The 22,023-nt window shown below is 40.2% G+C and overlaps 2 protein-coding genes across 2 annotated transcripts in view; one reads left to right on the top strand and one right to left on the bottom strand.

The window, feature by feature from the left end:
- Nucleotides 1–6,397: 6,397 nt before the first annotated feature.
- On the bottom strand, nucleotides 6,398–10,458 carry SERF1B (small EDRK-rich factor 1B). The gene is made up of 3 exons (XM_079704088.1): nucleotides 10,274–10,458; nucleotides 9,374–9,482; nucleotides 6,398–6,662 (listed from the first exon to the last, which is right to left on the bottom strand). Exons 1-3 carry the CDS (start codon nucleotides 10,278–10,280, stop codon nucleotides 6,590–6,592), a joined length of 189 nt encoding a protein of 62 aa, XP_079560214.1. The 5' UTR covers nucleotides 10,281–10,458; the 3' UTR covers nucleotides 6,398–6,589.
- Nucleotides 10,459–14,970: 4,512 nt separating this feature from the next.
- Nucleotides 14,971–22,023, top strand: part of BDP1 (BDP1 general transcription factor IIIB subunit) — a gene marked incomplete at both ends in the record, with an annotated part of 91,708 nt that continues 84,655 nt past the window's right edge. The window contains 4 exons of the mRNA XM_079701958.1: nucleotides 14,971–15,182; nucleotides 17,612–17,888; nucleotides 19,463–19,572; nucleotides 20,993–21,052. Of these exons, the coding sequence (XP_079558084.1) occupies nucleotides 14,971–15,182; nucleotides 17,612–17,888; nucleotides 19,463–19,572; nucleotides 20,993–21,052 (659 nt within the window). The remainder of the gene's footprint in view (nucleotides 15,183–17,611; nucleotides 17,889–19,462; nucleotides 19,573–20,992; nucleotides 21,053–22,023) is intronic.

The following is a 22,023-nucleotide window of genomic DNA, read 5'->3' as shown; positions in this document are numbered from 1 at the left end:
TTGCACAATTTGTATGGAAACACAAAAGACCCCGAACAGCCAAAACAATCTTGAGAAAGAAAAATGGAGTGGGAGGAATCAGGCTCCTGGACTTCAGACTATACTACAAGCCTACAGTAATGAAGACAATATGGTACTGGCACAAAAACAGAAATATAGATCAATGGAACAGGATAGAAAGCCCAGAGATAAACCCACACACCTATGGTCATCTTATCTTTGATAAAGGAGGCAAGGATATACAATGCAGAAAAGACAGCCTCTTCAATAAGTGGTGCTGAGAAAACTGGACAGCTGCATGTAAAAGAATGAAATTAGGACACTCCCTAATGCCAAACCCAAAAATAAACTCAAAATGGATTACAGACCTAAATGTATGGCCAGACACTATAAAACTCTTAGAGGAAAACATAGGCAGACACTCTATGACATAAATCACAGCAAGATCCTTTTTAACCCACCTCCTAGAGAAATGGAAATAAAAACAAAAATAAACAAATGGGACCTAATGAAACTTAAAAGCTTTTGCACAGCAAAGGAAACCATAAAGAAGATGAAAAGACAACCCTCAGAATGGGAGAAAATATTTGCAACTGAAGCAACTGACAAAGGATTAATCTCCAAAATATACAAGCAGCCCATGCAGCTCAGTATCAAAAAAACAAACAACCCAATCCAAAAATGGGCAGAAGACCTAAATAGACATTCCTCCAAAGGAGATACACAGATTGCCAAAAAACACAGGAAAGGATGCTCAACATCACTAATCATTAGAGAAATGCAAATCAAAACTACAATGAGGTATCATCTCACACCAGTCAGAGTGGCCACTGTCAAAAAATCTAAGAACAATAAATGCTGGAGAGGGTGTGGAGAAAAGGGAACCCTGTTGCACTGTTGGTGGGAATGTAAATTGATACAGCCACTATGGAGAACAGTATGGAGGTTCCTTAAAAAACTAAAAATAGAACTACCATACGACCCAGCAATCCAACTACTGGGCATATACCCTGAGAAAACCATAATTCAAAAAGAGTCATGTACCACAATATTCATTGCAGCTCTCTTTACAATAGCCAGGACATGGAAGCAACCTAAGTGTCCATCGACAGATGAATGGATAAAGAAGATGTGGCACATATATACAATGGAATATTACTCAGCCATAAAAAGAAACGAAATTCAGTTATTTGTAGTGAGGTGGATGGACCTAGAGTCTGTCATACAGAGTGAAGTAAGTCAGAAAGAGAAAAACAAATACTGTATGCTAACACATTTAGATGGAATATAAAGAAAAATGGTTCTGAAGAACCTAGGGGCAGGACAGGAATAAAGACACAGACATAGAGAATGGACTTGAGGACACGGGGAGGGGGAAGGGTAAGCTGGGATGAAGTGACAGAGTAGCATTGATATATATACACTACCAAATGTAAAATAGATAGCTAGTAGGAAGCAGCTGCATGGCACAGGGAGATAAGCTTGGTGCTTTGCGACCACCTAGAGGGATGGGATAAGGAGGGTGGGAGGGAGATGCAAGAGGGAGGGGATATGGGGATATACGTATACATATAGCTGATTCATTTTGTTATACAGCAGAAACTAACACAACACTGTAAAGCAATTATACTCCAAAAAAGATGTTAAGAAAATAAACAACCCCCCCCCCGCCAAAACTGCAGGGCATGCATTCTTTTCAAGTGCACATGAAACACTCTCTAGGAGAGATCACGTTAGGCCACAAAACAAGTCTCAGTAAATATAAGGAGACGGAAATCATATCACGCATCTTTTCCAACCACAGCAGTATGAAACCAGTAATCAGTTATAAGAAGAAAACTGGAAAACACACAACATGTGGTGACTAAACAAGTTTTTACTAAACCACCAATGGTTTAATGAAGAAATGAAAAAGAAAATAAAAAAATACCTTTAGACAAATGAAAATGGAACCACAATTTTCTAAAATCTATGGGACACAGCAATAGCAATTCTAATTGGGCAGTTCATAGCAATACAGGCCTGCCTCAAGAACAAGAAAAATCTCAAATAAACCATTTAACTTTACATCTAAAGGAACTAGGAAAAGAACAAAGCCCAAAGTTAGTAGAAGTCAGGAAATAATAAAGATTAGAGCAGAAATAAATGAAATAGAGGCTAAAAGAATCAATTAAAAAGATCCGTGAAACTAAGAGCTGGTTCTTTGAAAAGATAAACAAAATTTATAAACCTTTAGCAAGACTCATCAAGAGAAAGAGGGGCCCCAAATAAAATCAGAAATGAAAGGGCAGAAGTTACAATTCATACCACAGAAATACAAAGAATCATGAGACTACCACAATTACGCCAACAAACTGGACAACGTAGAAGAAATGGATAAATTCCTAGAAATGTACAATTTTCCAAGAATGAATCAGGAAGAACAGAAAATCTGAACAGACTGTTTACTAGTAAGGAAATTGAATCAGTAACCAAAAACTGCCAACAAATAGAAGTCCAGGATCAGACAGCTTCACAGGTAAATTCTACCAAACATTTAAGTAACAGTTAATTAATACCTACCCTTCTCAAACTGTTCTGAAAAACGGAAGAATAAGGAATGCTTCCAAGTTCATTCTACGAGTCCAGCATTAACCAATCCAAACCAGACAAAGACAGTATAGAAAAAGAAAATTATAGGCCAATATCACTGATGAACAAAGATGCAAAAATCCTCAACAAAATATTAGCAAACTGAATTCCACAACACATTAAAAGGGTCATACACTATAACCAAGTGGGATTTATCCCAGGGATGCAAGGGTGGTTCAATATCTACAAATCCATCAATGTTATATACCATATTAACAAACTGAAGAATAAAAATCATATAAGTAGATGCAGAAAAAGCTGTTGAGAAAAATTTAACATCCATTTATGATAAAAGCTCTCAACAAAGTGGTTACAGAGGGAACATACCTCAACATAATTAAGGCCATATATGACAAACCCATAGCTAACTTCATACACAATACTGGAAAGCTGAAAGCTTTTCCTCTAAAATTGAGAACAAGACAAGGACACTCTTGCCACTGTTATTCAACATAGTTAGACATCCCAGTCAGAGCAATCAGACAAGAAAATAAATAAAAGTCATCCAGGGACCTCCCTGGTGGTCCAGTGGTTAAGACTCTGTGCTTCCGCTTCAGGGGGTGTGGGTTTGATCCCTGGTCGGGGAACTAGGATCCCACATGCTGTGCAGCATGGACAAAAAACAAACAAAAAGTCAACCAAATTGGACAGGAAGAAATAAAACTGTCACTATTTGCAGATGACATTATACTATATATAGAAAACCTTAAAGATGCCAGCAAAAAGACTATTAGAACTAAAAAAAATTTAGTATAGTTTCAGGATACAAAATGAATATACAGAAACCTATTGCATTTTTATACCTTAATAATGAATTAGCAGACAGAGAAATTAAGAAAACAATCCATTTAGAATTGCATCAAAAAGAATAAAATACCTAGGAATTAATTTGCCCAAGGGGGTGAAAGACCTGTGCTCTGAAAACTGTAAAACACTGATGAATAAAATTGCAGGCAACTCAAATAAATAGAAAGCTATTCTGTGTTCATGGATTGGAAGAATTATTATTGTCAAAATGTCCATAACACCGAAAGCAATCTACAGATTCAATGCAATCCCTATCAAAATACCCATTGCATTTTTCACAGAAAAAGAACAAATCTTAACCTCAAATAGCCAAAGCAATCTTGAGAAAGAAAAGTTGAAGGTATCATGGTCCCTGATTTCAAACTATACTACTAAGTTCCAGTCATCAAAACAGAATGGTACTGGCACAAAAACAGACATATAGATCAACTGAACAGAATACAGAGCCCAGAAATGAACCCACACTTAAATGCACAATTAATCTACAACAAAGGTGGCAAGAATACAAAATAGGGGAAAGACAGACGCTTCAATAAGTGGTGGTGGCAAAACTGTAAAAGAATGTAAAAGAATGAAACTAGACAACTTTTTTACACCATGTATGAAAATAAACTCAAAACAGATTAAAGACTTAAATGTAAGGCATGAAACTGCAAATCTCTTAGAAGAAAATATGGGCACTATGTATGATATTTCACATCAGCATTAGCAGTATTTTTTTGGATCCGTCTCCTCAGACAAGGGCAACAAAAGCAAAAATAAACAGGGAATTCCCTGGCAGTCCAGTGATTAGGACTCTGTGCTTTCTGTGTAGGTTCAGTCCCTGGTTGGGGAACTAAGATCCCACAAGCCACATAGCACAGCCAAAAAACCCCCCAAAAAACAAAAACCAAAAATAAACAAATGGGACTACACCAAACTAAAAAGCTTTTGCATGGCAAAGGAAACCATCAACAAAATGAAAAGGCAACATCCTGAATGGCTGAATGGGAGAAGATATTTGCAAATGATATGTCCAATAAGGAGTTAATATAAAAAATACAGAGAGAACTTATACAACTCAATATAAAAAAAAAAGAAACAATCTGATTAAAAAATGGTCAGAGGATCTGAATAGACATTTTTCCAAAGACATACAGATGGCCAACCAGTCCATGAAAAGATGCCCACCACCACTAATCATCAGGGAAATGAAAATCAAAACCACAATGAGATATCACCTCACACTTGTCAGAATGACTTTTATCAAAAAGAATTAACGAGCGTTGGTGAGGATGTGGAGAAAAGGGAACCCTTGTGTACTGTTGGTGGGAATGTAAAATGGTATAGTCACAATGCAAAACAGTATGGAGGTTCCTCAAAAAATTAAAAATATCTGAAGAAAACAAACACACTAATTTGAAAAGATTTATCTGCCCCTATGTTCACTGCAGCACTTACAATGGCCAAGATATGGAAGCAACCTAACTGTCCCTTGAGAGATGAATGGATAAAGGAGCTGTGGTGTATATGTACACATATACAACAGAATATTACTCAGCAATAAAAAAGAATGAAATCTTACTATTTGTGACAACATGAATGGACAAAGAGTGTATTATGCTAAGTGAAATAAGCCAGACAGAGAAAGACAAATACCATATGGTTTCATTTACATGTGGAATCTAAAAAACAAAGCAAATGAACAAACATAACAAAACAGAAATTCACTCACAGGTACAGAGAACAAACTGGTGTCACCAGAGCGGAAGAAGGTGGGAAAATGCACAAAATAAGGGAAAAAGATTAAGAGATACAAACTTAGCTATAAAATTAAAAAGTCACGGGGATATAATGTACAGCGTAGGGAATATAGTCAATAATATTATAGTAACTTTTTGTGGTGATGGTGACTAGACATTGTGGTGATCACTTTGTAATGAATAAAACATTGAATCACTATGTTGCACACCTGAAACTAATATTCTAAGTCAATTATACTTCAACTAAAAACAAAAAACATTAACGTATCCACACACAAAAAAGGCAATCTTAGAATGCAAAGAGTGAATCCTAATGTAAACTATGTACTTTGGGTGATAATGATGTGTCAATGTAGGTTCATCAGTTACAGCAAGGGTACCACTCTGGTAGGGGATGTTCATAATGGGGAGGCTATGTATGAGTAGGGCCAGGGGGTAGATAAGAAATCTACATTTTTTTGTGACCCTAATTTTGCTCTATAAAATAAACTCTATTAAGAAAAAAAAAGGCAGGGGCTTCCCTGGTGGTGCAGTGGTTAAGAATCCACCTGCCAACTCAGGGGACATGGATTCGAGCCCTGTTCTGGGAAGATCCCACATGCTGTGGAGCAACTAAGCCCGTGTGCCACAACTACTGAGCCTGTGCTCTAGGGTCAGTGAGCCATAACTACTGAGCCTGCATGCCACAACTACTGAACCCGCATGCCTAGAGCCCATGCTCTGCAACAAGAGAAGCCACTGCAATGAGAAGCCGGTGCACCACAACGAAGAAGAGCCCCCATTCGCCGCAACTAGAGAAAGCCCGCGTGCAGCAACGAAGAACCAACACAGCCAAAAACAAAATAAATTTCTTTTAAAAAAAAAAGAAAAAGAAATTCTTTAAAAAAAAAAAAGGCACTTATTCCAGAAAATTTTAAAGCTGTAAGTAGAACTCTTACTGAGACCTCATTTAGTTTATGTTCATTTAGTTGCTATTCCAGGTGGTTTGTACTATTTTTTGTAAATTTTTCAAGCAAACTAGTTGATTACAAAGCAAAATTAGATAAATGTATCTTAAATTCTATTATACAATAAAGTTGACTTTAAAGATATACTTTAACAAAGTTTATGACAAAGATTCTAGATTTATATACAATATCCTGTTACCTGATCATATTACCTCTCTAATAAATTGTATAAATACTTACTGGTGATAAAAAACAATGTTCACCAATATGTCACATGCATGGTTAGTGTTTTATTCTTTGAAGAATGGTTCTGAAACATCACACTAAGTCAGGCTGAAAGGTAAAGTTTAAAAGTTTTATAAGGATATAACATATGTACTGACTGTTCACTCTACAAAATCTTGATCATAGAGCTTATGATACACTTAGTTAGCAGCAGCACCCAGGTTTTCCAAATAGTCATCACTTTTCTCTTGTCGGCATAGACTTCTTCTCATTGGCTGCCTTCTGCTTTTGTTGCATGATCTCAGAGTCCCTATATGGGGGGAAAAGGCTGTAAGTTGTTACAGAAAAACTGATTTTATGTTCTCATTTGTTTTCTATAATAATCCATTCAGTATATTAGAGAACAATTTAAAAGAAGATATAAACTTTCATGTCTTTCCATTTTCATGGACGGAGATAAAATGGTGAAGATAGAAGGTGAAGAATGGAAAGGCTTTGAAGTCAGATCTTATTTTGAATACAATCTGTACTGTTGTCATGACCTTGGATAAACAACCTCCAAGTCTTTTCAAAATTAGAGTAATACATATCAGGTTGTTCTAAGGAACACATACACACACACACACACACACACACACACACACACACACAAGCACACCATCTGACAGGAGCCAGCTATATGTAGAAATAATGGCAATTAATCTTGCTTGTCAACAAAGTTAATTCACTATAAATTTTTTCGTGAATGAAGGGGCATTTCAGAAGTCTTCTAGATATGCTAAGTGGTACCTAGGATTAGGACATAGATGTTATGAATCAATTCAGTTTTTTACAAGCCAAAAAGCAGGATATTCAGGGCATTTTCTTAACCCTTTGTGTCTCTGGCTGAACCTTCACATGCTGTAAACTAAAACCAGATTACCGGGCTTCCCTGGTGGCGCAGTGGTTGACAGTCCGCCTTCCAATGCAGGGGACGCGGGTTCGTGCCCCAGTCCGGGAAGATCCCATGTGCCGCGGAGCGGCTGGGCCCGTGAGCCGTGGCTGCTGGGCCTGCGCGTCCGGAGCCTGTGCTCCGCAACGGCAGAGGCCACAGCAGTGAGAGGACTGCATACCACCAAAAAAAAAATTTTTTTTTAATAAAATAAAACCAGATTACCTGGGCTGGATGGTCCATGAGTCCATTTTAAAAAATATATTAAATGGCTAAGTATTCAACATCTACTATGTGCCAGGCACTTTGCTGGCTCTGGATTAAGTCCCACGACAAGTTTGAGTTACTGTCCCTATGTTTCAGATTAAAAAAAAAAAGTTAAAGGCTTAGAGCTAAATAATTTGCCCCAAATCACAAAAAACCTAAGGTCTGTCCAGTTTCAAAGTCCAGGTTCCGTGCTATGTTGTTATTGCATATATTTAGCATTAGATTTTAATTCAGGATGAGTAGCTCTGTCCATGTTAGTAAGACATTTCTCAGAGGCCAATAGCAAAAACAAGGAATGAGAAGGAAGGAAAAACAAGACAGCTACAAAAAAAATGAGGTGTCCTGAATAAAAACAGTAATAGTTATTTTTCTGTTTGTAACCAAACTCTGCTGTGCTTGCTGTGTGATCTTAGTAATGTTAATGAAGTTCAGAGCCCCAGTCTCTCATTGCATGTATTGGGGCTAGTAGCACTTTTCACGATTATGATGAATAGAGGTAATAAATACAGAGCATCTAGCACAGAGCTTTGTAAGCAGTGGGTAGTCATTAAGCAGTGACTATCACTGAGCCAAGCTACACTAAGTTTCTCAATAAAAATATTATTTCAGGGTTACTGATCTGTACCATTCCACTGATTGGTTCACTTCTACTCCAATGTTAAGTAAACAAATTTAAAGCAAAGCTTATCACTTTAAGAATAAGTGTCATAGAAAGACAGTGTGAAGTGATAGTTAAGGGCTTCAACTTCATTAAATTCTGACTGCATATCAGAATTACCTGGGGAGCTTTTAAAGTCAGATTTAACTTAAGTATAATAAAATTTACCTAGAGCACCTTTTAATGTCCAACCCCACACCAATTAATTCAGGGCTGGGTGTAAGGCACAGGCTTGAGCAGGCATCAAGTTTTCCCAGGTGGTTCTAATGTGCAGCCAGCCTTGAGGACCACAGAGAAGCCACGATGGAGCCTGTGTAGTCAATTGTTCACGTGGCCTCCAAGTTTCACATGAACAACAAAATTTGATTTTAGAATAAAATGAGATTTGGCTAACTTTTTTTAGAAACATGAATGCTTTTTTTAAAAAAAACTTAAGCTGGGCTTCCCTGATGGCACAGTGGTTGAGAGTCCGCTTGCCGATGCAGGGGACGCGGGTTCGTGCCCCGGTCTGGGAGGATCCCACGGGCCGCGGGGCAGGTGGGCCCGTGAGCCATGGCCGCTGGGCCTGTGCGTCCGGAGCCTGTGCTCCGCGGCGGGAGAGGTCACGGCAGTGAGAGGCCCGCGTACCGCAAGGGAAAAAAAAAACAAAAAAAACCAAACTTAAGCTATAGTCTCAAAGTATTGATATTTCTGTAGCAGTTTTGTATTGTCACTTGTATGTCAAGGCAGTGCACCTGCATTCTCTCCAATCCAATGGATCTTCAGAAGTCAATATAACTACATATATTTTGTGTCTCTTTCAGAAGTTATCAATATAATTGGTGACCTGTCACCCAGAGTAGTATGAGTAGGATGTCTGCTTGGAAAATGTTTACCCTCAGCACCTAACAATGCCTTGCACATGGAAGCTAAACGAAATTCTTATGGTTGTGGTGGAGTTGCATGAGATTCACTGCAAGACAAATTATAGCTTGAGAGCTTTAAATGTTTCATCCATGGGTTGGGATAATGACGACTGCTTATAATTTTAGTATGCCTGGCACACAACAGATATGCAGCTGTTACCCCTTCCTGCAGGCCTAGTTCTACTAAGGATTTAAAAACTGCTTTCCATTCTCCAAAATGAAAACTTCTGTGACTTGAGAATTCCTTTAGTATAACTCACCTCTGTTTCCTCTGAGAGGCAGTCAAGCTATCCTCTTTTCTTTTTCCCTTACTAATTTCCTGGGATTTCTTCATGTTTTTCTGGCGGGCAAGTTCTCGTTTATTTCCACCTACAAGGAGAAATAGTGATGTTATTTTTCCATCTCCAAAATTAATAATTCTATTCTAAGGGTCTTATTTAAATGCATCTGAAGTTTGCTTTTTAAGAGATAAGCCAGCAGAGTACTGCACTGAATGGTGTTCCGGGGATCTGACGACAAGGAGAAAGCTTAAAGGTAAACACTGAAGTTCCTAACAGTATTATCATACCAGTTAAGGTGTTCACTGGCTATAAACACCAGATCTCTTAAAAGAGGCGTTCCAGTCGTCTGTCTCTATGGGCCAGTATTCCAAAATAAGTTCTGGCTTTTGAGGGGTGTGGGTGGAGAGAGAAAGATACACCACAGATTACACCTCGCACACGTTGGCCCATCATAATTCAACTGTTAAGCGAGCATTACAGATGCTTGTAAAACATTACCTTCGAGGGCCAAACAAAAGAACTAGAGAGGAGACTTATTGAGCTCCCTGTCCTCGTTAGGCCTCACGACCTTAAGTATTAAGTACCAGCTATAAACCACCTCCAGACCAGGATCTCTCCCGGGGCTCCACACACCTCACCACTGGGGAGGTGTTCCTTACCGTGTAAACTCGCACCCGAGGGGCAGGCACCTGCCCGACCTCTCAGGCCGGACCGGAGCCAACCGTCCCTCTCCCTCTGCTGACTAAAAACCGGGTCACCACCGCGCCGGACGGAAGGGGTTTCACCAGCTGGCCCCAGCCTGCCCGCCCGCCGCGCCTTGGAGCTCGACTTCCTCGCCGGACGCTCCCCGCCGCTTCCCCTACCCGTCCGCATACTCACGGGCCATGCTGACCACCGGACCGAGCCTGGAAAAGAGCGACTCGGAAAAGCAAAGACTCGCTCGCACACTCAGCGGCCGTCCCCACCCGTCGACCTGGAAGCCTACGCCCTCGCGGGCCCTCAGCAGGGATACGCCTGTGCTCGGTGGACGGCCCAGCCCAACGACGCCAGACAACAGCAGTCGGCGTGGCCGGCGAGTGACTGCGCGTGCGTGGCCGGTGGGGCGGGGCGGTGCCCGACTAGGGCCCAGGAACAGCAGCTCCGGGGTTAGTCATCCGCCCCCGGGGCGTTTCGGACGTGCAAGTTTGCTAGAGTCGAGAAAGCGGGCCCCGTGTCTGAGGGAGGCATAGACGTGTGTGGATTTTCCCTCTGTATACCGGTCACTGGGACTTAACCAGCCCCTATTTTTTTGATAACGACGTTAAACTCTACAATATCTAACTTTTCGAAAAGGAACGTTAGCTGTTTTTCATCCCTTTGCAGAGGCGGGAAGGGGAGGAAGGGGACAGAACAGATTGAGGGTTAACTCTTTGAAAGCCAGTGTTGGCCCTTCATATTTTCCTTCTTTTTTTTTTTTTTTGGTAAGTGGGCCTCTCACTGTTGTGGCCTCTCCTGTTGCGGAGCACAGGCTCCGGACGCGCAGGCTCAGCGGCCATGGCTCACGGGCCCAGCTGCTCCGCGGCATGTGGGATCTTTCCGGACCGGGGCACGAACCCGCATCCCCTGCATCGGCAGGCGGACTCTCAACCATTGCGCCACCAGGGAAGTCCAATATTTTCCTTCTTTATTCACGCACCAAGCCTGCAAGGTAGACTTCATTGTTCTCATTTTACGAAACAGGCGACTGAGACTCTGAGACCAGAAGCGCTGACCTCATAGGTAGGAACGGGTAGAAATAAGATTCAAATTTAAAACGGACTCTAAAGTCTGTTCATTTCCTGTTTGATCCCACTGCCCTTGTCACGGTCGACAGTACTTTAGGAGTTCTGTGGCTCTGTGCCTGGGTTGTGTGATGGGGAGAGAATGCTAGGGAATGCAGTCTTACCACGAATTCAGAATAGCCCAGAATAACCTTAAACCTATGTAAAAGCTATGGAGCATCTGCCATTGCTAGAAACAGACGTGTAAAGATGCTTGATGCTTATTTTCTTCATCTATTCCGTTAATTATTACAAACTGAGAAATGTGTAGAGTTAGTCTGGACACCCTGAAATCACCCTTTTTTAAAAAAAGCTTTTAATTTGGAAGATTTCAAACATATACAAAAGTATAGAAAATACTATAATGGACCTCCAAGTATATAAGACCAAGCTTCAACAATTTTTATTTCATCTCATAAAAATTACCTGAGGGTTCTGGAGATGGAATGTCTGGGTTGAAAGCCCAGCTCTCCCAATGAGTAGTTGTGTGAACTTGGGAATGTCATTTCATTGCATTAAAGCTTCCTTACTAGTAAAATGGGGAGGTAACTGTGCCTCCTTCATTAATCAAATTAATATATGTGAAGGAGTAAGTGCCCAGCACAGGACAGCACTCAACATATTAGGTATACTTGTCATCATTCTTTCAACCTCAGAGAGCCTTTCGTGCTTATCACTCTCCCTACGTCCCACCCCTTCTCAATACTGCTTACAGGCCAGGTGTCTCCACTTAGGGACTTCTTCTGCAGTAACTTGAGCAGGGGAAAAGATTGACTTTCTGGCCAGGCTCTTTATAGAGATAAAGAGACCATCTAAAGAGGAAGGGAAGGAAGGAGTTTGGGATTGAACTTAAGTAGAGTTGTTTCTGTGTGTGGTCTTAAGAGTCTAATTGAGCTTTTTCTTTGCAACTGAAAATATAGTTTTTGAGTTGTAGGCATACACATGATGTATCCCATGTATACAAGAAATGTTGGGTGTGTCTTCCAGAGAAAACTAGAGACTTTTAAAATTACTATGATGCCGTTAAGACTGTACAAACTAGGAGGAATTATGTGACCGCCCAAGGTCACACAGCTAGCCGTGAGCTGAGAGCCACGATCAAAACGCAAGTCTCAGAATTATTTTAAAATGATGAATTGGGCGATTGGGATTGACATGTATACACTGGTGTGTATAAAATTGATGACTAATAAGACCCTGCTGTATTAAAAAAGTAAATAAAATAAAATTCAAAAAAAAAGACTACAAACTTGGGATGTGTAACAAATAGCTTATGATTTTATGTTAAATAGTAAAATTGAATCTGACTCTGTTCCCATCCCTTTACAAATAGGAAATTAAATCCTAGTCATTATTTACTTCTTTACCTGCAGAATTGTGGGAATACCATAGACTCTTAGGTGAAACAGAGCGTTTGGGGAAAGGCCTTATGTCTTCAGTCTATACTGGAATGTGTTGTTCAAAGCTGTATGGTTCTGGCAGTAGCTCCAAGATTCCTGAGATATCTGCAGCAGGGGTTATTTTTCTCAAGTCCTTGAGCTTCCTTAGGTGTGTTTGAGGTCCTATTCCCTCTCCAGAGTACTGGAGGGAGCCCACAGACCTCCATTTCCTTCCCAGTCTTGAAAGAATCTTTTCTCTCTGTACTTTCAGCCTTGCTTTCCTACTCTTAAAAACACTTGTCTCTCTTCTTTCTCCTTCTGGATGACCTAGCAATCTCTTCAATCAGTTCGGGATTTTATTCCTTTGACATTTTGTCATTAATGTAGCAGGATGTTCTTGTAGAATTTTCTGCTCCTTCCAAGAAGGAAGTCAGGCCTTTGTTTCCCATGAATCAGGGGAATTGTACTACTGGTTCAAACACTGGCCCATAATCTCTAGAGTCAGCCTCATCTCTGGACATTTTTCCTCTCATCATAGAGGACTTCCTTAACCACCCTACATAAAGTAAGCCAGCCTCCCATTAACCTCTGTCACATCACCCTCTAAATTTCTTTCATGGCATTTAATAATTCTTAAATTATCTTGTTCATTTGTTGAATTTTCCTTTCCCACACAGAATGTCTTGCTTATTGCTCTGTTGCTCTCTCCTGAAGCAGATTAAGAATGCTCACGTTAATTTACAAAGTTTTGGGACTATCCTGGTGGTCCAGTGGGTAAGACTCTGAGCTCCCACTGCAGGGGGCCCGGGGTTCGATCCCTGGTCAGGGAACTAGATGCTGCATGCATGCCACCAGTTAAGATCCCGCATACCACAATGACGATCCCGAGTGCAGCAACTAAGTCCCGGTGCAGCAAAATAAATTTAAAAATATATATATTTTTAAAAAGTTCCATGTTTCTCCCAAAATGAGCCTACTAACATATTTTTTAAAAAATTTACAAAGTTTTAACCATATTTTTTTCCTTTTTTTCTTCTTTTTAAACTTTTGGCTGTGCCGCAGGGCTTGCGGGACCTTAGTTTCCTGATCAGGGATGGAACCCATGCCCTCAGCACTGAAAGCGTGGAGTCCTAACCACTGGACCGCCAGGGAAGTCCCACTAACTATAATAATTTTTGAACAGGTATTACATTCACATTAAAAAGTAAACAAGGATATACAGTGAATGTTCTTTTTTCCCACGATGTGTCTCCCAGAAACCCAGTTCCCTTCCTAAGAGTTAACTATTACCACTTTCTTCACACTTTAATTTCTAACCTATGTTCTGCTTATTTTAGAATTAAAAAAATATATAGTTATTTATTTATGGCTGTGTTGGGTTTTCGTTGCTGTGCTTGGGCTTTCTCTAGTTGGCGGTGAGCGGGGTCTACTCTTCGTTGTGGTGTGAGGGCTTCTCATTGCTGTGGTTTCTCGTTGTGGAGCACGGGCTCTAAGTGCGCGGGTTTCAGTAGTTGTGTTACGTGGGCTCAGTGGTTGTGGCTCGCGGGCTCTAGAGCTCAGGCTCAGTAGTTGTGGCGCACAGGGCTCGCGGCTCGAACCCATGTCCCTTGCATTGGCAGGCAGATTCTTAACCACTGCGCCACCAGAGAAGCCCCTCATTTTGGAATTTTTAAGCCTTAGGAATGCTCTGATGAACAGGCAGTGTTCTACAGGACCCTCTTTAAAAAAAAAAAGCCAGCAATTTGTTTTTGTTTGTTTTTTGTTTTTGCCAGCATTCTCACCCCCACCCCTACCCCACCCCCACCCCCACCCCACCCCCCCTGGCCGCGCAGCTTGAGGGATCTTAGTTCCCACCCAGGGATGGAATCCGCACCACCCCCCGTGGACGCGCGGAGTCTCAACCACTGGACAGCCAGGGAAGTCCTACGGCCAGGGATTTTAATAGTTCCTGTAAAAGTTTGGGCTGAAGGACTACCCCCTTCTGCTCTTTTGAACAAATCCTAAGGAGCCGTGGAGATGGAAGAGTACACCGTCTGGCGTCTCAATTTCCGGTTCGCCGGTAACCCAGGCTCCATAACTTGACGGTTACCATGGCTCCGGTGCTGTGCGTCATTACGTGGCGCTGGATGATGACGTAATCACTCCCGGCGCCCTCTGGGGGCGGGGGAACAAGGTACCGGGGGAAACTTAGCTCTTAGTGTAGCAGGGTCATGAAGAAGAGGCGGCGGCGGGAGATCGGAGGCGGCGGCGGGGGCGTGAAACTGCGGTAGCTGCCCGCTGGGCTGTTGGTGTGGCTTTGTGGGAAGGGCGTAGTTCCTAAAGCCCTCTCCGGGCAGCGGCCGGGGCTCGGGGTTGAGAGCGGCCGTGGGGTCGCCTCCCCGGGCCCCCTGGCTCCGCCATGTTCCGCAGGGCACGCCTTAGCGTGAAGCCCAATGTCAGGCCTGGAGCAGGCGCCAGGGGCTCCACCGCCCCCAATCCACAGCGTGAACGAGAGGCTCCCAGGCCGCCGGAGCCTGCAGCGGCCTCTGTCCCGAAGCCAGCGGAATCCACAGATGTGTCCCCGGTGGATTGTGGGGAAAAGGAGCCCCGAGAAAAGACTCCCAAGAGCAGGTAAGTACTTGCAGAGGGGAGCATTTTCATCTGCCCCGCCTCTCCGGGCGCGTCACCTGGAAGCTGAGCAAAGAAACTTTACCGTAGAAGTACCCCCTCGCCTGTACTAAGCCTGACAGTTAAGGCCGAGGAACACACTGCCAACTGTAGTTGGTCCCTCTAACCACGGTGTGGCAACTGTGGATTTTGTTACAGCGTGTAGATTCTCGGGGAGGGGACTATGTCCTCAGGTGGTGGTGGGAGGAATCCAGATCTAGCAGTCTTCAAGAAAATCCACACGTGGTACTATTCATTAGATCATTTCGATTACCGCAGTTTCCATTCTTTTGGAGTACTTTACGGGAGTAAGTTGTTTTTTTTAAAATCTTGAAAACATTTATTTTTAAAAGAAGAGCAGTGTTACTTTGCTTCTGCTGATTTATGTCAATGGAAAGGAAGTCTGGTTACTTGTTTTGATTTGAGGGTGTGCCCCTTTAACTATGGTGACCATGTTTTCTGAACAGAAAAGCATGTGTCATGTACCACATTTAGACTCAGGATTTTTCTACTTAAGTTAACAATTTATGGACTTTGCCCAGGCAGAATATACTAATCTGCAAAATGGGGATAATGTAACTCTCGCTTCGGTGAGTTATCGTGGAGATTAGAAATAACTGATATAAACTGTCTTGCATGGGACATGACAGAATAGTTGCCTACCTTTAGGTGTTTAAAGGTGATGGAGCAAAGTAGTTAAAGTTAAGACATGTTGAGCTAATAACGGCCTCTGTTTTTATACTATTAAATGTGAGGAAACCAATGAAAATCAACCTTATTAAATAACAGTGAGATGGTATAAATTTATACTGTGACAGGAAGGTGACAATTTTGTTCTTTTCTCTTTTGTCTTGGCTTCTGTTGACCTCAGCTGGTGCTTAGTATAGAGTATTATTTTGATAGCTTAATGAGGCTTAGTAATTTCCAAGTTTCTTACATGAATTTGCTTCAGAATTTCTCCCAACAGTGGAATAGAAATATACCAGTTACTGTTAAATTAATAAAGTTCACAGAGATCCTGTTAACTACGTGTGAATGTATGATTATTGATAATTTAGTAAATTACTTATTCTGTAGTCTTGAGACATTTAAGCTCGAGGATATTGCTTTTTAGACTTGACATTGAGGGACTATACTTGGTTTTTTATCATGTGTTGCCTTTTTTTTTTGGTGGGTCTTTGCTAATTGTAAAAATCCATAGGGTATATGTTCTGTCCTTATGCATTCATCTTGATTGGGTGAAATGCAAATGGCACATGTATCACATTATAAGGGCTGAGGTAAGAATTTAAATTGGATACTTTTTGGAAGTTATTCTATAGGTTTAGGCATTTTTTCAGTTTTATATAAAACTAATCATAACATATGAAAAAAGTAGACTGCTTTTTTTTTTTTTTTTTTGCGGTACGCAACGCGCAGGCTCAGCGGCCATGGTTCACGGGCCCAGCCGCTTCGCGGTATGTGGGATCTTCCCGGACCGGGGCACGAACCTGTGTTCCCTGCATCGGCAGGCGGACTCTCAACCACTGCGCCACCAGGGAAGCCCACGTAGACTGCTTTTAATTCTTGACTTACACCCTCTTAATTTGCTTTCAGGTCATTCCTGAAATATTTATATCCAATCTGAATTTGGATATGTAATTTGAAGTGACAGTACTTTTTTTGAGTGAAGAGTTTATTTTGATAGCTGAATAAGTAGAGTTATACCTGACAAAAGATAAATGATTTTTGCCTCAAACAGAATTTGGTTTGATTAATGTAGCTAAGTGAATGTCTTCAAATACTGCAATACAGATATTTCAGAGGTTTGATATTTTGTTTGGTTTAACTGATCTCAAGTTGATAATTAAAGTAAAATGCCAAAAATTTAGATCACTTTAGGAAGTGTCAATGTGGATTATAAACTTAATTTTAAAAAACAACTCTCATTTAATGGTGTACAGTCTGTAAAAATACTGAATCACTATGCTGTAAACCAGAAACTAGTATAATATTGTAAATCAACTATATACTTCAATTAAAAAAATTTTTTAGAGCTATCAAAAGAAAAAAACCTCTCAGTTATCGAATAATTCAAATTAGGCAAATTAAGCTTTGTTTTGTAACTTAGGTTTTTTGTTTGTTTTTTGAGGTACCTAGCATGAGCATAAAATTATGTGCTATAATGTTCTTAGGGATTTGAAGTTTGAAAAGGATCATCAGTCTTCATTAGAATTCCATATCTGTTAAAAAGATGTACTGAACAAAAATTTTATTGCAACCTCTGTTCAAGTCATTGATTATTAATAATGAGATTTTGCTCTTTTGGATTTTTGACAGACTAGTTGTTAAGCCTCAAATATTTAAAAGAAGATCCATGGTGTCCTTCTTTTTTTCTTTTAAAATTTCAACAGTGATGAAAAGACTGATGGTGGGAAGGATGTTGAAGAATCCAGTAAATCTTCCTCTACCGTTTCACAAAGAAGAAAGCGAGTATCAAGTACTTTTAGTCTGGTTAAACCTAGTGTCAGTGTTCCTTCAGAACCTCATCCTTTATCTACAGTTAATCAAGAAGCTCCACAGCCAAACCCTGTTCCAACAAAAGAGAAACAGCCATGTTCAGACAGATACCGAATATATAAAGCCCAGAAACTGAGAGAAATGTTAAAAGAAGAATTGAAGAAAGAGAAGGTATGGTAGAAAAATCAGAATTTTGACTGTTGCCTGCTAGATTTCTGTTTTTATGTTAGGCATCATTCGGAGGAAGAACAAGCATCTGTAGCATTTTGATGAGGGAAACAAAACCAAGTAATATCCCTCATGTTAATAGAATATCCCCTTTTGTTTGTTTGTTTGTTTTTTGGCTGCTGGATCTTTCCCAACCAGGGATTGGACCCGTGCCCCCTGCAGTGGAAGTGCAGAGTCTTAACTACTGGACCGCCAGGGAAGTCCCAGAATATCCCCTTTTGTTAACAGAACGATTGAGAAGCACTATAGAGTTGATAAGCTATTTTTTCCACGATATTAATTTTTGTATATTTTTTAATCTATATTTTTCATTGTTTTTGGCGGAGGCCACAAATAGAAGTCTTACGTGTGTGCACACATATACAGATACACGTACAGATGTATTTATAAACTAAACCTTCAGTGAGATTTTTCGTGAAGATGTCCAGTTGACGCGAGTTATATTCATTTGAATTAAGACAAGTGTAGTTGAGCAAAATGAATTGGTGATGTTTTCTAAACTGACAAATTTAGACTAGTGTCTAGCAAATAGTAAGAGCCTGACAAATGTCAGCTCTTATTATTAATTTATAGAATGCCCTCCTTTTTTTAACTAAGAGGAAGGCACCTATCTTGGTGCTTTTTTTTTTTTGGCTGTGCGGCACAGCTTGCAGGATCTTAGTTTCTTGGCAGTAAAGCATGGAGTCCTAAGCACTGGACCTCCAGGGAATTCCCCCTGGTGCTTTATATTTGTTATCTTGTTTAAATATCTCAACTGTGTGAAGTGGCTATCACTATTTACACAGGAGGAGGAGGAAATAAGCTCAGAGAGGTTATTTGCTTTGTGTCAAACATCAGTGGAGGATATGGGATTTGAATTCATATCTTCTAAAATCTAAGCCTCTAAAAATGTTCTCTGTTTTATAGAATCTGCTTAATTAGATTTATTTGGGGGAGTTAAAAATTAAACATTTGCTTCAAGAATTTTATAAAATATGCAGAATTCCAACTCATTACAGGGCAAATAAAAGCTATGTATAAATTTTCAGTACATTATTGTAGTTAGTCAGCATCAGTAAGCATGATTTTATACATTGAGCTTTTATGCAGTCCCAGTCACTTTATTTATTTATTATTTTTTGGCTGTGCCACATGGCACGCGGGATCTTAGTTACCTGACCAGGGATCGAACCCCAGCCCCCTGCAGTGGAAGCCTGGAGTCCTAACGACTGGACTGCCAGGGAAGTCCCAAGTCCCAGTCACTTTAGTGTTTTAAAATTCCTTTATGTGCTACAACTTTTTAATATTCAGTTTATAAAATTTTTCCTCAAATTAGGCATAATTGTGATAGGAATAATGTTCAAGCATTTGCAATGAATGCAGCAGTAGGCTGTATACGTAAATATATACATCTAAAATTCTTCTTTTTAAAATTTTTTTAAAATTTATTTTAATTTTTTTGGACTGCCAGGGAATTCCTCTAAAATTCTTCTATATTTATAAAATAAAAGTGTATCTCTGTGTGTTTGTGTATCTAGAAGCAATGGAAAAACAAATATGCTGTAAATGAAAGTCAGAGGCCACCAGATCGTTCCAAAATGACTATGAGAGACTTCATATATTACCTGCCAGATAACAATCCAATGACGTAAGTAAACTTTATTTCTATTTTACTTTCTTTGAGTATATAGTGATTTAAGTAAGTATAACTTTTAGAGTACAGTTTCATGTTTTCCAACAACATGTTGACAAAATTTATAGCACATATGTCCTTTTGGATAAGAATTTTATAACAAAAATTAGTGCTATTTCAGACTTCCCTGGTGGCTCAGTGGTTAAGAATCCACCTGCCAATGCAGGGGACATGGGTTTGATCCCTGGTCCAGGAAGATCCCACATGCTGTGGAGCAGCTAAGCCCGTGTGCCACAAATGAACCTGCACCCCAGAGCCTGTGAGCCTGCGCCTCAGAGCCCGTGAGCCACAACTACTGAAGCCCGTGTGCCTAGAGCCCGTGCTCCACAACAAGAGAAGCCACTGCAGTGAGAAGCCTGCGCACCACAACGAAGAGTAGCCCCCGCTCGCCGCAACTAGAGAAAGCCCGCACGCAGCAATGAAGACCCAACACAGCCAAAAAAAAAAAAAACCAAAAAAACAAATTAGTGCTATTTCAAGTAACTGTTTTCTTGGGATGGTAAAGATGCCCTTTACCTCTGAGATTTAAAAAAAAAAATTCTTTTGTTATATTACCGAGATGCAGTAAAACCAACTAAACAACTTTTCTCTAATCAAGTTTCCCATTTACATTTCTTTTTTTTTTTGCGGTACGCGGGGCTCTCACTGTTGTGGCCTCTCCCGTTGTGGAGCACAGGCTCCGGACGCGCAGGCTCAGCTCCGAGGCATGTGGGATCTTCCCAGACCCGGGCACGAACCCATGTCCCCTGCACCAGCAGGCGGACTCTCAACCACTGCACCACCAGGGAAGCCCGCCATTTACATTTCTTACATACTATAAGGTGATCTAAAGGGGTGATCTAATTTTTATATCCTACCTCCTTATTAAATACAGTGGCATTTGATTAACAAATCCTCGAAGAACAAAGCTTCTTTAATCAAGATCTGCCTGGGGAGGCAGAGAGTTTATAATAAATCTCCTCACTGTGTTGTTGATGGTGTAGCAGGTGAATGTAAGAGTAATGGCATATTTTCAGTGTAGTCTTTTTCAGGCTCAGTACATCTTTGGCTTAGTTAAGAGAAGAGCCAGAAACCTAGGTTTTGAGTTGTTTGACATCTAAGAGTTGGAAACAAGCCACTTAGGTTGCTTCATGCTTTCACTGAGGAATTAGAGGGAAGAGTGTTCCCTACTTAGGGCCTAACAAATTATTTATATTGATGACAAAAGTTTTTGACTGAAAAATGGAGTGTTGGACCACACCATCATTAATGGTAGTGTTATGGTATATCATAAAAAAAATTGCAAGTTAAAATTATTTGCTTCTTCCTCAGATAGAATTGACAAAATGTAACTTACTTATTTATTAAAAGGTATGTTTTGACTTGTGTTTAATAGTTCTTCACTGGAGCAAGAAAAGAAAACTGAAAAATCATTGACACCAGTCCAGACAAGAGAGTAAGCATCTCACCTGTTTTGAATATATTCTGTGATGGGTAAATTTTTTTAAGAAATGAAATCAAATGATGCTTCCTGTTTTAGTTAAATTACATGTGATAGGAATTTTTAAATGGAATCACAAGAATAAAAGTTACTTTTTTTTTTTTTTACATCTTTATTGGAGTTACTAGTTGATTTAAGTCAACATGAAAGCCTCACACTCCTTGTATATTACATGTATGAATAGAGTTATGATTTTAAATTAAAGCTTTTAGAATTAAAAAGGGTTTTGTTTCAGAATAATAATATTCACATGGTACAAAATTCAAAAGGAACAAAAGTGTACTGAGAAAAGTTTTCCAACTTTGTTTTTCTGCCGTCTAGTCTGTCTTCCTGGAGGCCACAAATGTTACCACATTTTTAACGTATCTTTCTAGTTCTAGTCTATGTCTATCCAAGCAAACATATAGTTTTTTTCTATTTCCTCCTTTTCTTTCCTTTCTCCTTTCTCCGTTCCCCTTCCTTTTCTTTTTTTTTTAAGCATTTTGTATACACTGTCCTTCAGTAGGTATAGTTTTGATGCCAGTTAAAGAGACTCTTTTTGTGTACAAGCCTTCATTGTCATATATTAGTTTATTCCTAAGAAATCCCTCCAAGAGACCTCCTAGGAAGTTATTGTAGACATGTAATTCAAGGTAGGGAATTGTGGAAGATTAGCAGAAACATTGGGACTTTTTGGTTGTTACTTCAAGTAACAATCATTAAGTAATGATTACTCTTTTTTTTTTTTTTTGCCACACCACCACGTGGCTTGCCGGATCTTAGTTCCCCAATCAGGGATTGAACGTGGGCCACGGCAGTGAAAGCGCCAAGTCCTAACCACTGGACTGCCAGGGAATTCCCTGTAATGATTACTCTTTCTTAGAATCCACATTGTTTTAAAGCAGAACTCACAAGCTTCAGAAATAGGTTACGTTTTTACAGATTTA

Source organism: Hyperoodon ampullatus (assembly GCF_949752795.1).
Source record: "Hyperoodon ampullatus genome assembly, chromosome: 4".
Taxonomy (NCBI): Eukaryota; Metazoa; Chordata; class Mammalia; order Artiodactyla; family Ziphiidae; genus Hyperoodon; species Hyperoodon ampullatus.
This window is presented reverse-complemented; position numbering and strand designations above follow the sequence as displayed.

Excerpts from the sequence above, each read along its gene's own strand:
- SERF1B (XM_079704088.1), bottom strand. Across the intron at positions 6,663-9,373 it reads GCCTCTCAGAGGAAACAGAG|GGACTCTGAGATCATGCAAC; the intron begins GTGAGTTATACT and ends CCCCCCATATAG.